This window comes from Phoxinus phoxinus (assembly GCF_949152265.1).
Source record: "Phoxinus phoxinus genome assembly, chromosome: 11".
Taxonomy (NCBI): domain Eukaryota; kingdom Metazoa; phylum Chordata; class Actinopteri; order Cypriniformes; family Leuciscidae; genus Phoxinus; species Phoxinus phoxinus.
The window spans coordinates 13,906,561-13,923,208 of record NC_136886.1 but is presented as its reverse complement, the minus strand read 5'-3'; the positions used below and the strand labels follow the sequence as shown (position 1 = coordinate 13,923,208).

General features: G+C 37.1%; 1 protein-coding gene across 2 annotated transcripts; it reads right to left on the bottom strand.

Moving 5' to 3' along the window:
- Positions 1–411: 411 nt before the first annotated feature.
- Positions 412–16,018, bottom strand: tie1 (tyrosine kinase with immunoglobulin-like and EGF-like domains 1). Of its 2 annotated transcripts, XM_079628029.1 has the most exons (23): positions 15,781–16,018; positions 14,010–14,300; positions 13,342–13,452; positions 12,995–13,150; positions 12,769–12,900; positions 12,524–12,664; positions 11,705–11,833; positions 11,472–11,617; positions 10,531–10,675; positions 10,291–10,449; positions 10,031–10,168; positions 8,614–8,898; positions 8,149–8,439; positions 7,856–8,046; positions 6,879–7,089; positions 6,681–6,791; positions 6,278–6,468; positions 5,863–5,976; positions 5,590–5,660; positions 2,699–2,739; positions 2,504–2,600; positions 2,297–2,396; positions 412–1,607 (listed from the first exon to the last, which is right to left on the bottom strand). In XM_079628029.1, exons 1-23 carry the CDS (start codon positions 15,821–15,823, stop codon positions 1,536–1,538), a joined length of 3,366 nt encoding a protein of 1,121 aa, XP_079484155.1. In that variant the 5' UTR covers positions 15,824–16,018; the 3' UTR covers positions 412–1,535. The 2 variants fall into 2 exon arrangements, with proteins under 2 accessions (XP_079484155.1, XP_079484156.1); XM_079628030.1 differs by lacking the exon at positions 8,614–8,898.
- Positions 16,019–16,648: the final 630 nt, after the last annotated feature.

Below are 16,648 nucleotides of genomic sequence, written 5' to 3'. Positions count from 1 at the left end.
CTTAATGTTTAAAAGAGAGGGCGGGGAGGTTGGTAGGTGGTCATCTGACAGGGCCCAATGCAATAGGAAGTGGTTGGACTGGGGATTTAGGCAGGCACCCGGACTGACAAAGTGCCTCCTTCACACGCAGATATATACTCAAGCACTGGAACAACACTTTCACTATAAATATCAATATATCTTAATGTTTTTATATTAAGTTTAAGTTCATTATATTAACATAAATTACTAATGATTCCTTCTTTATTTTAAATTTAAAAATGTTATACTAATTTATATTATTATTGTAAATGATTAAAATGTGTAGAAGGATACATACAGACTAATTGAAAGGTCACATTTTATGTTTAACACCCTAGACATGAGATATCATGCCTCTTAAAAATATATTCTTGAGTTCCCTTTTTTGGTACTGTCTTTCATGAGAAGTGCATTAATTCAATTTATGTCTAGAGTGTGGTTTTGATAAACATGACATTTGGTTTTAAAAGGAAGCTGTGAACATGTACTGATGCCTTTGGATGAAATATTGTATTTTTAATTTATATACCAAGGGCAGTTTTGGTGGGATTCAGAAGTAAAAAAAAACTTTGAAAGATGTATATGCATGTGTGCCATACTAAAATTCGGTTGACCACTAAAAACAATCAGTTAATTGTTAATTAGGTAGATAGATTACTATTAAATACAATACTTGACTGTGAAGTTTAAGGAGGGACTCTTTTTTTTTCTCGTTTTGTGTGTGCGAGTTGAAGGAAACCGAGTTGCCGTATCCTGACTGACAGATCTTGGGCCTGTGGCAGAATTGGAGGAAATACCCTTGACAGATCAGCAAGCTGCAGCAGGGAAAGGGGCCTGACCTCAACCCCACTATTTGAAGAGAGTGAAAGAAAAAGTAGTTTCTGTTCCTATCAGTGGAGTGTTTACAGTTGTCTCCAAATGCCTCTGTGATGCGTCCTGTCACCACGATGCTTTATTTATCAAAGTAAACATTCTCTAACATTCTTTAAATGGTTACAGGATGTGGATATAGAATGTTATACATATGTCAAATGTAAAAAACATAATAAAAAGAGCTTACAAATCTTTAGTGGCTTTCTATGGTCTGATAAACAACATAAACATTATGTACAGAACACACTCATCGCTTTCTCAAGTGCTACGCTGAATAATACTGGTGCTTTTGTCCATTTGATGTATGTCCATTCCAACAGCCTCCCAATAAAATGATGGAAAAAGAGTTCAATGCATGGTCCAGATCCCCACAGACCCAGTGTGCTACATCCGTAGCTTATATTGTAGGTTCCACTTCCTCTTGAGTAATCCAAGGCCGACATGTCCTGAGATATGAATCCTAGAGTCACAGCTCGTAAGAGTGTCCTTTCACAGTCTGTTCTCTATAGCCATGTGGTCTTGGTGGAGTGTCTCTTTGAACGATGGAACCTGGCCACAGGGGAGTGACAGTAACGCAAAGCCCTACTGTGATGAGCCTCCCTTGGGCTGTGAACCCTTCTTGGGTCTGGGGGGGCTGGTAGTCAGGCCTCTTCGGCTGTAGCATCTATTCCAGCATAAGTGAAGTTCTCAAAGAGAGCCATGTTGACATAGGCCTGGATGAAATACATGAGTTAGAGGTTGGTTGATGGCTACATGCAGAAACAACTGGACCTGAATTAGTGCTCATATTTGTGCTATTGACATGAAATATAAACCACTGTTTAAAAGTTTGTGGTCAGAATTTTTGTATTTATTATTATTGATCAATGGCGTTAGTACGCATTTATGTTACAACAGATTTCTATTTCAAATAAATGCTGTTATTTTGCACTTTCTATTCATCAAAATATCCCGAAAAAACCTGCCCCGGTTTCCACAAATAAATATCAAGCCATTTTCAACAATAATAATAATGGGTTTCTTGAGCACCAAATCAGCATAGAATGATTTCTGAAGGTTCCTGTGACACTAGCTATGCTTCCATCCACATATTTGTATGCATTTTGGGATATCGCTTTTTTTAAATCCAATAAATCCCTCAATGTGCAACCAAAAAACTCACATGACTTTGCCTCAACAGTGGATGTAATTGGATAACTGGACCAACCAGCGGATGATTTTCATTGCACAGTATCTCAAATGTTGGTTTGGTCATTTTGAAATGCCTTCAGAATGATTTGGCATAACGACCTCCCAGAAGTGTCTCACATGATTGTTTTCCCAAACACCAGGCATCCGAAAGCAAGATAACATGACAGTGTTTACAAATTACAAATGCAAGCATCAGCCCGTTTTTCCTTACCTTCCTAGCCTCTTGCATCCGATTGAGCTGGACAGATATTTGTGAAAATGGTGGTCGCTCATAGGGTCTATCTCGCCAGCACTGCCTCATAAGTTCATACCTGTATGGATAATTATTATACAGGAGATTATAAGTACACTTATTAATACAACTACAGTTGATCAATATGAAAAGTGGCTACTAGAATACATGAACGTCTGTGCTTACACTTCATCATCACAGTTCCTGGGCTGCTCCATTCTGTAGCCCTGAGGAAGCTTCTCATAGAGCTCAGCACAGGTCATCCCACAGTATGGAGTCCCACCTTGAGGAGAACAGATTCATAGCCTTCATCACGCTGAAACATACTTATAATGCATTGAGGCAGTAGACAGTTCATTAAAACTAAATGAGAGAACTTACCTAAACTTACAATTTCCCACAGAAGAACTCCAAAAGACCACCTGAATGCCCAAGACAGATATTTAAATGAAAGGATAATAAAGATTAAAGAAGAAGCTAGAATATTATTAAAAGGATAGCTGGTGAGAGACAGCTATTTCACATCCCAACAACATATTACAATTTAAAGTTTTCCATTTTAATATATATATATTTAAAACAATTGATTGAAATGTATATGCCAGTGTTATGTTTAGTTTTAGGCCACATTTACACATAGCCGGGTATTTAGAGAAACAAATATTTCTCCCCCTCCGTTTTCAATAATAACATCGTGCACACAACCCGCATAAATACGCCGTCGAGCGCCATCATAACTATGCTAAACCTATGGGCGGCAGTGTAGGGAGAAGGATAAAGCCATGCAAGCCAATCAAAATCCTCAGAATCGACAAGAGAGAACCTAAAACCCCGTTTCTCCCAGTTGACACGACAACATATAACCGGCGTTTTCAGAAATCTCCACTTTGGCCGGAGTTTTTAGAAATGATCGTTTTCTGGGATAAAAACGGCGTTTTCGTGTAAATGACAGGCCTAAACGCAGAGAAATATCTGCGTTTTCCCATCGTGTAAACGGGGCCTTATTGTGTTTTAATCATGTGATTTGGTTCCCTGTATATCCTTTCAGTGTTGCATTCTCATCACCCTTGTTAGTTAGTTTTCTCATTAGTTAATTATTACATTCACCTGTCGTCTAATTAGTTCCCTTGTTATCTCTGTGTATAAGTACCTACTGTTTTGCTCTATTCTTTGTCTGTGTTTTGTTAACATTATGTGTGGCAAGTGTTTATGTTTCGCCTGAAATTCTCCTTATTTCTGTTCTTGGACTAAAAAGATGATTTAGAATGAATTCTGGTATTCTTCGTGTTGGCTTGCTACTACAAGTCACAGTATAAATATTTATCAAGATAATGACAAAGCTGAATTTTCAGCAGAGTAAGGAAGCCCATTCATTCCTCTACTGTCAATTACATATGTTATATTAAAGTAAAGATACTTTTAAAAATCAAATTAAAACCGCCAGTAGGTGGAGGTAAGCCACTGTATTAATGAGTGAGTCATTGCGTCATTCATTCATTCAGTATCGAAGCAAGTTGCTGTATTTATGGCTGCGTCCGAAAACGTAGGCAGCTGACTTGTGGCATCGCTGCCTTATCAGGCAATGACTTTGTAGGCAGCGTTAGCGGGCGAATATACCTCACAAAACTGATTTCGGACAGACTTCCGAGGTAGCGTAGTGGTTTAATGATCTACAGCATAATAGAGCGAGCTTCGATGATCTCTAAACAAATATTTATTTACTACAATAGTAATTTCTCGCTAGAAATGACATGAGAAGTGAAAAATGGTCAAAAACATACATTTACACACAAAGTGACGATCAACCGCAGCTTTCTGACGCAATCTTTATTTTTTTTTAGCTCAACTGTCTCAGAATGGAAAGCATAGGATTGTGGGATATCAAATGTATGGCAAGCCATACATATATGCTGCCTTCAAAAATCCATCAGATGAGGGTATCTCAGGAGACAGAAAGTAAAGCTAACATTGGATTCAGACATGCCTTTATACCTTCCTACCTTGGAATGCATCAACCAAAGGCAGCATTTTTGTGCTTTCGGACGCAGCCAATGAATGGGTCATTAAATCAGTGAATCTCCCGATTCGTTCAAAGCCACAGATTAATTCCCAAAACACAGCTGTGTTGCAGTTCTGCTGTGGCTTTCGTTGGATTTCATTGCAAAACAGCAATATTGACAATACTGTGTTTAAAATGTACGTCACTTAATGTTATCTTTTCGTTTGTTGAACTGTTGTATAAAAATCGATGTCACATTTGCAATCATGTGGATATTCGGGGAAAATGCTTTCTTGTTCTTATATTAACGTTAAAAACAAGATCTCACACAAGGTATGTTTCTGTATCGGATAAAGTTTGAGTCTTAAATCGATCTCTATGCACAGTTTGTGTCTATATTTGTTCTTCATGCTAAGAGCTAAAACCACACTTTTATAAGGTTACATTGTCGAGAACAGGAGTAATGTAGGGTTGAAGTCGTGCAAAAATTACATAATGCCGCGTACACCACGCGAAATGGGGTCTCGCACACTCAACGTGTGCAACCTCAAACACCGAGATGACTTCACGAGTTCACACTTACAAATACGTCAGATTGAATAAATGCGTATTTGGCGAGTTTTGACCGCAAAAGATGAGGTAATTTGATTGGATGTCATGTATTTGATGTTTTATGACGCCTCCATTTTCCTGTTTTTACACGGTTAGAAATACATGCTCGGTTTTAATGTTATTTTAAGGTGGGGTAGAATTAAGTGAACGGAAAAACTCAGTTTCGCGTAACCCAGTTTGGGAACCACTGGCCTATGCAATCAAACACCATGCTTTGGGAAGTCAATAACAAACCGATATACTGGATAAAACTGTTTGTCTGTCACGTTGGTCATGTTGTTTTCTAAATGTTCAGTACGCAATGTTCTCAAGTGGGTAAAAATAGGTCATTTTGATACCCACTGTGGTCTTGTGGAGCATACAACTCTAAATTTGAGCTTCCTGGTTTGTTATCAGTTCCTTCCTGCTTATTTATCAGTTGCCCATTACAAATTGAGAAGGATGAAGGCATGTTAATTTTGACTGAAACTTAGGGATAGCATATCAATTGGTGTTTTAAATATTTAATATATTTTATATAGACTATTTATTTATCTCACATTTTCTTTAAGTGGAAATTAAAGGGTCAGACACTGACATTTAAAAGTCAGATAATAAGGCATGAGATGTTCATAAGATGTTTATCTCAGCAAAAACCACACAAATTATTCATTGCACTTACACATCACTCTTTGAAGTGTAGACACTGTAGTTTAGTGACTCGATGGCCATCCATCGCACGGGCAGTCTTCCCTGAGACAAAGAAGGAGAAACTTTTAACCAATTTAATGAGTAATTTTTGCATTTCAGTTTAATTATTTAAGTCCATCAGAACACTATTTAAGAGTGAACCTGATTGATAACATGGTTGGATAAACAATGCACTCAAAAGGCTGAGTAAGAACGGACCAATGAGTTTTATCATCTAATATCATCTCATAGATATAGTTCTCACCATGGTATTTTTGACATACACCTCCTCACCACGTGAGAGGCCAAAATCTGCAATTTTTGCAACTAGGCTTTCTCCCACAAGTACATTTCTGGCAGCCAAATCTCTGTGGATGAACTGTTTACACACAAACAAGATAACCAGACACAGAATTAGGACATACTGTATAACAAAATCGATTATTGGCCACATTAAATTGAAAGATAAATTTTTAAATAATATATATTTTTTATTAGATAAAAAAAAAAAAGATTTCTTATTAATACAAATTATTAATTTACAAAATGATTTCAAATAAAAATAGTTCAATAAACAAACTGGAATATTGTGGGCAATAAATATGACACTTGGCCAGTGTGTCAATTAATTTTGCCCATCCACATAATATGTGATCTTAAATATACTCCTCTTTTTATACCTGTTTGTCACTAAGATAATGCATGCCAGTAGCTACATCAGCAGCAAACTGCAAGAGCTGCTGGGAGGTGAGTGTGGAGGCAGTTCCGTGCTCCTTGGCAAAGGCAGGATCGGTCTCTAGGACACGACTCTTCCTTAGGAAGTCCAAAAGATTCCCATAAGCTGCATATTCAATGGCAATGTAAAGGTAACCTGTGGATAACAGAAGCTGTCACATGTCTGCACTAGAGGAAATGTATACATATGGCATCTAAGCCCAATAATGCAGTTTGACAAAAGTGATATGAAGTCTTAGTAACATTACTGTGTCAAATGCTCCTTAGAATTTCTAAATCCAACTCTGTGAGGCACATTTTTATTATCTGACCATAATTCTATGTAATACCAGTAGGTGGCGTACTCGCCTCTGTTCTCACAGGCACCAATGAGATTGATTATGTTTTGATGCTGTCCCAATTTACACAGCACTTCTAATTCACCGGCAAAGTCTCGATGGTCATTCTCTGAGGCGAACTCTGCAGGAGCACAAAACGGACACACAAGATCACAATCATGTAAAAGCAGACCTTGGCTAACAATACTGTGTCGGCTTGTTGTCTTACCCTTGAGCATTTTAATCGCAGCACTCATTTTTACGCCGTCTTTTTTGACAATGGCCTTGATGACCTGACCAAAGTTCCCTTCTCCAATGACATCCTCAAACTTAATGTCCTCCCACTCCAATATGGGATAGGTGAGGGGCTCTGGGGAAGGCTTTGGTCGTCGGGTCAGTGTGAGCGTCCCTGAGTTGAACTGTAGGATAGTCTCTTCTCCCTGAAATTGCATGTGTTGACATTTAAAAAAAGATTTTTACTTTTGTGCTTATTATTGTTATAGTACTTATTATAGTCAAATCCACTTAAGGTCAGTAAATAGAACTGTCATGCTCACCAGCTGGAGTGCCCTTCCAGGGGACACGCCATCACATAGTATTGTCATTCCCTCACAAACATATATAGCCAGGTCTACTCAGTCATTCATTGCAAAGTCTTGTATGTGTCAACACTGCAATATATATATATATATATATATATATATATATATATATATATATATATATATATATATATATATATATATATATGCAGGCCCATAGCTAGGGCATCAGTGGCCAATTGAAATCACGTTTCTTTCTGTTCGTTCATGATTGCTTTCTGAGGGGTTCTTACTGCTTAGTGTTTTTATGGAAACCATGATACATTTTTCTTTTTTTGTTGAAAATGTGATACATTAAATAGAAAGTTCAAAAGAACAGCATTTATTTTAAATATATATATTTTTTAACAATGTAAAAATGTCTGAAGTGTCTCGATTTAATGCATCCTTGCTAAAAAAAAGTACTATTCAAAAAAGAATTCTTCTCATGTCATGTCTATACCACTGTGATGAAGCATTAAGTTTATGTCAACACAGATTTCAACATCTATAGGTTGTTACAAATATTTTGCTGCCATTGTACATACACAACAATCATAAGAGTAAAAATAAATAATGTATATAATAATAAAATAAAGTATAAAACAATAAAGTGTCCACTCACCGATCCAGACTGATAGGTGAATGTCCGTCTTCGTTTAAGGACAGATTTCCGAATGCAGAAGAGAGCAAGGAGGGCCACAAGAATGGTCACACAGGTTACACCCACTGACCCAACCACAGCCCAAAGAAGCTGATGATCCTCAGCCATTGGCCGCCCAACATGTTGAGTTGTGGGAATAAAGTTGGATAATTCTGAATGATATAAAATAAGGTAGGTGCCTTTTTATGAGAGAGAACATTTTAGGAGAAGATTTACAGTAGGCTTTCTACCATTAATTCTTTCTGGTCTCTTACCGTCTTCACGTGTCCTGGCTTGTACGAATTTGCTCCACTCCCCTGGCGCCTTGGAGAAAGCCCTCACCCTAAATTGGTACAGCGTGCTCCCATTGAGGGAGGTCACATCCTTCGTGGTTTTGTTGCCATCGTCTGTGTCCACCCAAGGGTGCAAGCTGCCCTGGCCCACTGGCTGGTACTCAATGCTGTATTTCACAATGCCTCCATTGGGGTCCTCGGGGGGCTGCCAGCGAAGCCTAACTGCATTGATGGACAGGGCATCTGCGTGAACGTTCCGTGGGGAAGAAGGGCCTGGAGAGAGATCATACACAATTTTTTTTGCCTTTTCAATTTCATTTCACACTATGACACACTTATGAGTTTGCTCCTTTCTACCACACCCTTTCTAGCGTCTAACATTAATGTCCTATTCTATAGTCAGTCATCTACTTGCGCCTACTTGGGGCCATGCAAGATTTCTGTTACCCTGCTTATAGATGTGAATATGGTGTGGCTTTGAAGGGGGCCCATGGCTGCCGCAGTTTACCAGCCGGACGACCACTTGGTAGTCCCTGTGGTACTCCAGATTGTAGAGCTTGATGGAGAGCACATTAAGCAAGGTGGTTTCCTCCCACAGCTTCTCTCCGTGTGGTCCGTAGAGCCGCACTAAAAAGCCAGTGGCCCTGTGGTACCTGCCAATCAGGGACCACCTGATGGTGGCATTACGGCCCTCCAATGAGTTGGAATCAATCTCCGGCCTGGCCGTGGGCTCTAGCGACACAGAATACGCAATCAGAAGCTGTGTGCCGCAGCTGAGCTACGTAAAAACTATACTGCTCTCAAAGTCAGTGCTTCAGTCAAAATAGACTGATAATCAACAGTCAAGATATTGTTTATCTAAAAACCAGTCTGTTTCTCCAGATTTTGACACATCCATGTCAACATCATCCAAAACTCCATCTTCTCCCCAAAGAATCCCACTGTTCTTATTATACGGGGGAAGATGCTCCTACCTTTATTTATTCTCTTGATCATAGATGTCATTTAATCTCCTCTGAACACATTTATTTAATGTTTAGACACGTAATATTTTCATCAGAACATCATTTTATTCTGTCTGAACAGTTTTGATTTGAAATGATATAATTGTTTTCATTAAACAATAGTGATCAAGGACTTTATTTTATGATATTAGATGACCGTTTTTTAACGGGGGACATGTGGGTGCAGAAATAAATTTGATGAATTTGTACAATAACTTTTCATTTAAAAAATAAGCCCAATATTTGTTAAAATTTATAGAAAATAAATTATAAATATTGGAAAAGAAATGGTTCCTTGGGACCTAAATGGAATATGTTTTAAGTTGATGTACAAAAACTACAGTAAAACTGAAATAAAAATTAATAATGAATAAGCTATATAGAAATATAAAAAAAACGAATCAAAATGACAAAGCATATAACAAAATTACTAATATTTTAACAAAAAAAATTAAAATGATAACTAAACTTTTTAACTAAAAATAAAATATTATTACAAATTTTAATAAATACGATGATAGTATATAAATATGATTACATGAGATCATTACCTCTGGGGTAAGATGTCTCCCTAAGTGGCGGCATTTTGTTGGTGATGTTTTTATGATTTTATTTAATAATTGTTATAATTCCATTCATTTCATTTATATTTATCATGTATTTCATAAATGTCAGACAGGTTTACTGGAGGTTTTTATTGTGTGCCACAGGTAGGGGGCCATCTTACTCTAATAGTGGTCCTGTACATCATCATCCTTTACATGCTAAACTGAAACTGTAAATATGTTATTAAGGGGGGTATTTCCCCCATCTTTCCCTACAACCAAGTCATTTTTAGTTCTAGTTTGATTGATTCTCACCTGGACAGTCAGTCTCCATGATAGTCATTGGACCCAAAGGACCCTCTCCTCCGTTTCCTGGACGAGTGAGTTGTACACGGACATTGTATCTGGTTGAGGGCTTCAGGTTCGGTAATGTGATTTGATGGTTGCCATGTACTTAGTTAAAAAAAGAAGAAGATTATACTGTATGTCTATGACTTGTATATTGATATGATTCTACATGAGAATAAACCTAATGTAGGAATTCCTTAAAACAGAAGTAATTTACAATTCCTCACCTATGGTGGAGGACCAGGAGTCTTCTGTATCCACTTGTTTGTAAAGCAGTTTAGTGGAAATAATGGGACCGTCACCCATGTAAGTGTCCACTGGCTTTACAACCAGTTGTTTGCTACTTCTCGACAGCAGTTTAGGAGCTGTGGTTGGGTAGGGTGGCTCTAGTTCACAACAAAGAGCAAATTTAAGGGTCTTCAGCTAGAGAGAACATAGAACAAACCGATTTCTAAAATGAATCTCACCTTTCACAGTTAAGGTAAACTTGAAAGAATCCTGGCCACCATTGGTGGAGACTCGACATTCCCACAAACCACTATGCTCTACAGACAGCCGTGGGATCTCAAAGTGAGCTGTGCTTTTTATGGAGTCCATGTTAGTGTGGGACGCCTGAGGAATTAGTAAAAACAGTAGACCATCAAAAAGATTAGAAAGATAGACACAACAATACTTTCTAACTTTTCACTTTACAAACATTCTTTCTTTAAACATCATATGCAACTTTGTATTACCCGCCAGGCAAAACTTTACTTAAAGCCTTTATATGTAATGCATTATAAAAGTATAGTAATGCATTAATTATGCCTTGTAATATTATAATACTTATGTTACACCTTTAGAACATATAGTGCATTAAAACACATGACAAACAAACAATTTCAGATGTAGCAAGGAATCTACAAATATTATTTTTATTATTATATGTGCAGTATATGTATATCATATTATTATTTTTAACATTGGTTGCAATTATTTATTAAAAATATATTATGCATTATAATGCACATTATGAATTCCTCTTAATGCATTACACATGAAGGCTTTAAAGTAATAGTTCACCCAAAAATGAAAATTGTACTCATCCTCATGTTGTTCCAAACCTGTATGAGTTTCTTTCTTCTGTTGAACACAAAGGAAGATATTATAAAGAATGTTGGTAACCAGACAGTTGATGGACCCATTGACTTCCATAGTATTTTTTTTCCTACTATGTTTCAATGTCGGCCAACTGTCTGGTTACCAATATTCTTTAAAATATCTTCTTTTGTGTTCAACTGAAGAAAGAAACTCATATAGGTTTGCAGCAGCTTGAGGGTGAGTAAGTAATGACAAAATGTTAATTTTGGGGTGAACTATCCCTTTAAGTAAAGAGTTACCAAACTTCCTATACTTATGACTCTTTCACCTTAAGAACAGTGCTTTCCAGCTTGCGTAGCTCGATACTCATATGGCTAGGCAGCGGATGGCCTGTTGCAGAGCATGTGATCTTGTGGCAGGAGTTCAAGTTTCCCTCCAGGTAACTGGCCATATCCAAAATCTCTGGAACACTATCTGAAAGAGGGATAAGGTTAGACAAACAGCGCCAAGAGGAACAAACTAGATTTTGGAGTAGATGGAAAAGTAGTCTTGAAGACTTACCTGATTTCTCACAGTATTGCCCTCTCCAGCCTATGGGACATTGGCAGCCACTGAATCGATTACATTTGCCTTTGTTCTCGCAGTTGCATATTAAAAGACAGTCAGCGCCATACATTCCTTCAAGACAGGCTATGAAAATAAGAGAATTGACAAGTCTGTAAAGTAAAGTATTGTTTACACCAATTAAACATGCATTTTATAAGAATTCAATAAGGCATGTTTTAATGCCTGAGCTCTGACCTCAAGAAATGTAAGTGTAAGCGTTTGGAAATGTTTTGTCTAACTAACAGTATGGAAGCCTGTTTTTTCTGCAATTGAGACTCACAAGTGAAACATTATTTGTCATAATTGTGACTTTATATCTCTTTATATTATGTTATTGTAACTTCTCTTAAATGCAAATTTATTTTCACAATTGCAACTTTCTTTTCTTATATTTTACAATGTGACTATCACAGAATCTGGTTTAATATCAGATTAAATCTGATATAATGCTCTATTGTGACTTTATTTCCTGTAATTGCTATTTTATATTTTACAGTGTGACTTCATATCTTACTGTGTGACTTTTTGTTATTTTAAACTTTATCTCACTCACTTTTTTACTCTGAGTTGGAAACTACACAACAAAGACTAGAACAAATGCACAGACCAGTAAGAAATATTTATCTTGGTCAGTTTGATGGAAGCTGAATTTTTATTGGCAGACTCCAGCAGCACCTGTTTAAACTTTAACGCAGAGCTGAATCCTTTCTGCAAAGTATAGATAATACATGGAGGGAACAGTTATTATATAAAGGGATCTAATGTTAAACTCACGTTTATGACAGCGGTCTCCATGCCAGCCGCTGGCACAAGAACAGCCGTAAGGATCAGTGAGACAGAAACTAAAGCCCTGGCATCCATTCACTGACGTACAGGATTCCTGGCAGTTCCGACCAAACATTCCTTCACGACAGGCTGCAAGCCCAAAATCACAAAAATGGATTTGCATGTTTAAGTTCTTAAATAGACAGTCTCTGCAGACATGAATGATCAGTTTCATAGAAATGGTTTTCATTTACCTGTCTCACAGCGCCTTCCCATAAACCCTGGAGGGCAAACACAATCTCCATCTTTGTCATGGCACACGCCTCCATTCAAGCATTCGGGACAGTCCTTGTTACAGTCGGAGCCCCATTTGTTCTTTGGGCATTCTGAAAAAACATAGGTAAGAAAATCAAGCAATAGGATATAAAATCCAAAGTCTTGAATATATCTAAATCGGTGATATGACACTGATTAGGATACCACGAACGATGAGGCGCATCCAGGCACTATAAAGAGGACTGTCCCCAACATAGCTGGCACTGTAAATCCCTGCGTTGCTTTTATCAACTTTCTCCAGATACAGAACTGCTGTGCGGTTCTGAATATCAGCAACAGGAGTCATGTAATAGTAGTTACCTAAAATAAATCACAATATACCTGCATGTAAATTGCTCATCCATTTACTGATATGCAATATATATATATTGTGTGTGTGTTTGTGTGTATTCTCATCAATTGCTGTACCAATATGCATAAAATGTTGCATGCATGCTCTTTGAAAATGTCTCTTGTGAAATCGTAAAGAATAAGATAAAAGCTATACTGACCATTGAATTTCCAAGTAATGTCTCGTCTTTCTGCCTGAATGACATCCATGATTAGAAGCGCTCTGTCTCCTTTACTGGCCGTCAGAGTGACCTTTGCAGGTCTAAAGTGACCTAATAAGACATAATAATAATAATAGTAATCATATTTTTTAAATATTTTCTTCATTCTGATTAGTTTAGGTTGTAAAGGGATAGTTCATTCCAAAATGTTATTAACCCACGTTATGATGTTTTATTAACAAAGTTCTGGAGGAGCAGGTTCAGATAATCAAGCAACTCTAGTACTCTGGTACTCAGTACTCAGTACTAGTACTAGTACTGAGTACTAGTACTTGTACTCAGTACAAGCAACTCTAGTACTCTAGTACGCATTAAACCTTACTCTGATAATCTGATTATATGTATGTGTGAACTCCTGAGAAACATTTACTTTACCTTTATTTACATTACAACATTACATTTACTCACCCTTGTGTAGTTCCAAACCTGTATGACTTACTATTTTCTGAAGAACACAAACAAGATATTTAAAAAAAATGTCATACAGTCAGTCAGTGGGGTCCAGTGTTGTTTTGGACCCCATTGACTCTCATTGTAAAGGGGAACATTTTTAGTTTTGGGGTGAACTATCCCTTTAGATTAAATATGTTTTACTCTGGTCACCATACCTTTGCTGTAGTTGTTGATAAGTGTAACACTGGCAGGTTGGTCAGAGCCCCTTTTTGATTGACAGTTAAAAATCCCACTATGGTCAAAGCCTGTAAATCCAGTAGCCACCACTTCTTTAGTCTGTGGCCTCTGCACACTAAATTTAGGAGTATCTGCACGAAGGACAATACTGTTGTCCTTTTTGATGCTCAGTTGAATGCCATCGGTGTCACGCTCTCCAGAGATGCAGGAGAGGCGGAAATTATCAGCAGATGACCCGTTAGAGGTCAAGGTGAGATCCATAACTGCATCTGGTAGAGGACACATTTCATACAGATTAATAAAATTGGAAAAAATTTGCTAGTGAGATCAAATGAACATCATTAGAAAGTTAAAATTCTCATCACTTAAGTATGAAAATTATACTTATTCAGTACAGTTTCTTTACATTAGGATCACAAAATAACAGCAACAATGGAGCCACTATATAGTGGAACATCCACATTCCTGCATTTCCCCCTGGCTTTCTGCCACTCTGTGCCCTTCTCAACACAAGAACAATATCAGGAAACAAAGAAGATCCGAGGCAACCATTCCATCACAAATAGACAAAATTGTGAAAACATGTACGGTACAGAAGCCCTGGGCTAGTTATCACACTATTTACTCAGTGAATATTTCTCAGGGCAGGTTTATTAAAAAATATATATATCTATATAATAATAATTAACAGAATTGACCTGCTATTTAGGCTGTTTCAACAAAATGAAGCATACACAGGTACCATACAAAAATATAAATAATAATAATATTGTCAAATACATTTATTACATTTAAAATGTGACAACAATACAATTTCCCCTGACATTTCTAAATAAAAAAATACATTCTTCCTAAGCTACCTTCCTAAAATAGTCCAAACTTTCAGTTAAATTCACTAATTCATTAATAGTTGTAACAGACCCATGTGTGTGTGTGTGTGTGTGTGTGTGTGTGTGTGTGTGTGTGTGTGTGTGTGTGTGTGTGTGTGTGTGTGTGTGTGTGTGTGTGTGTGTGTGTGTGTGTTGTATTGTGAGCTTAGAATTGCCCAAAATATTTTTGTGTTTTATTATTATGTTGTACAGAGACCTTGGCAAAAATAAAATATAGCCTACAGACTTTCGCCTGCTTACGATAAACTTATCTTGTGCGCACGAGAAACTTATTTTTTGCAAAGGTCCCTTTAGGGGCTCCGTAATATAATCAATCAATCAATCAATCAATCATTATTTTGAAATCAGCAAGTCACATGAACAGATTTTAAGAAATAACTACTCTGCTAACGCTTATATTCCTTCAGCTAGATAAATTTCACCTTCATGCAAAACACAAGCCTATACCAAGTGAAGGAACTTCAATATAGTTTAATGTTGTAGGCATATGACCATTTTCCATTTTTATTAGTTAGGCTATTATCAAACTAATCACCAAGATTTCCAATGATGACCAAGAAGTATTAGGCCTATCTGGTAACTTGGATGTAGTGACCATTTCATCATATCGTTGAATTAATAAGAAAAAGATCAGATAGGCTATTACTGTAAATTATATGGTTTTACAAAAGTGATCTACAGGCCTATATGGTATCTTAAAGGGAAACTTTATCATTTATGGTAATGGATAGAAGTAGCCTAAGCTACATGGATAACTCTATAACTAACTCTATAACTATTTAATTTTAATTGAACGCAACATAAGAAACAGGGCTTTTTGTTGTAGAGAGGAAACTTGCAGCAACAGTAGCCTACTCACCAGAGATGCCGACGAGGCACAAGAAGCAGATTAAATGCAGCATGACTGTGTTCTCTCAGAGAATCTGTTAAAAAATTATCCAAATGCAGGATCTGTCATTCCAATGGAATCTTCCAACTCGACAGGAGTATCCACGCGTTATTGCGCATTTCTACGATCACTGTGAATGTACGTGCACTAATTTACTCTACGCGTGGAAATCTGTGCTGTTCACATGCTGAAAACTTCACTCTTCTCTGGCTACTCCACAGTCATACTTTGGGTGGGAAAGGAAGGAAGAGGCGTTGAGGATGAGAGAGAGAGAGAGAGAGAGAGAGAGAGAGAGAGAGAGAGAGAGAGAGAGAGAGAGAGAGAGAGAGAGAGAGAGAGAGAGAGAGAGAGAGAGAGAGAAGGTAAGGTACTGTAAGTATTTTCACAGAATTTCACTTACACGATATTCGATGTGTCTATTGATCTAAAGTCAGTGCATCATGACCAGGGCAGAATGATATTCTTCAAAACATTTACATTGGTCCTAAAGACCCATTTTTAAACCCATTCAACTGAAAAGTAAAATGTCAAAAAAGTAAACAAAAATGTCCTTTACATTTTTTTAATTTTAATTAATTTTAATGAAACAGGAGAAGCACCATCATTTTATTTTATTTTATAGCATTGTATAATTTTTATATTTTCGATCTATTAGGCTACTTGTTGTTAATATAGTACCATTACTAAACTAGAAGTGCATTTATTGTTGTTGTTGAAAGGTACCATTGCCCACATTACCATGGCACAGTGTCAAGAGTTTTAAATGCACATAGATACCTTTTTATACACAAATTGGTTTAGAAGGAAAGTGTACCCAAAGTCATGTCAGCATGCTCAG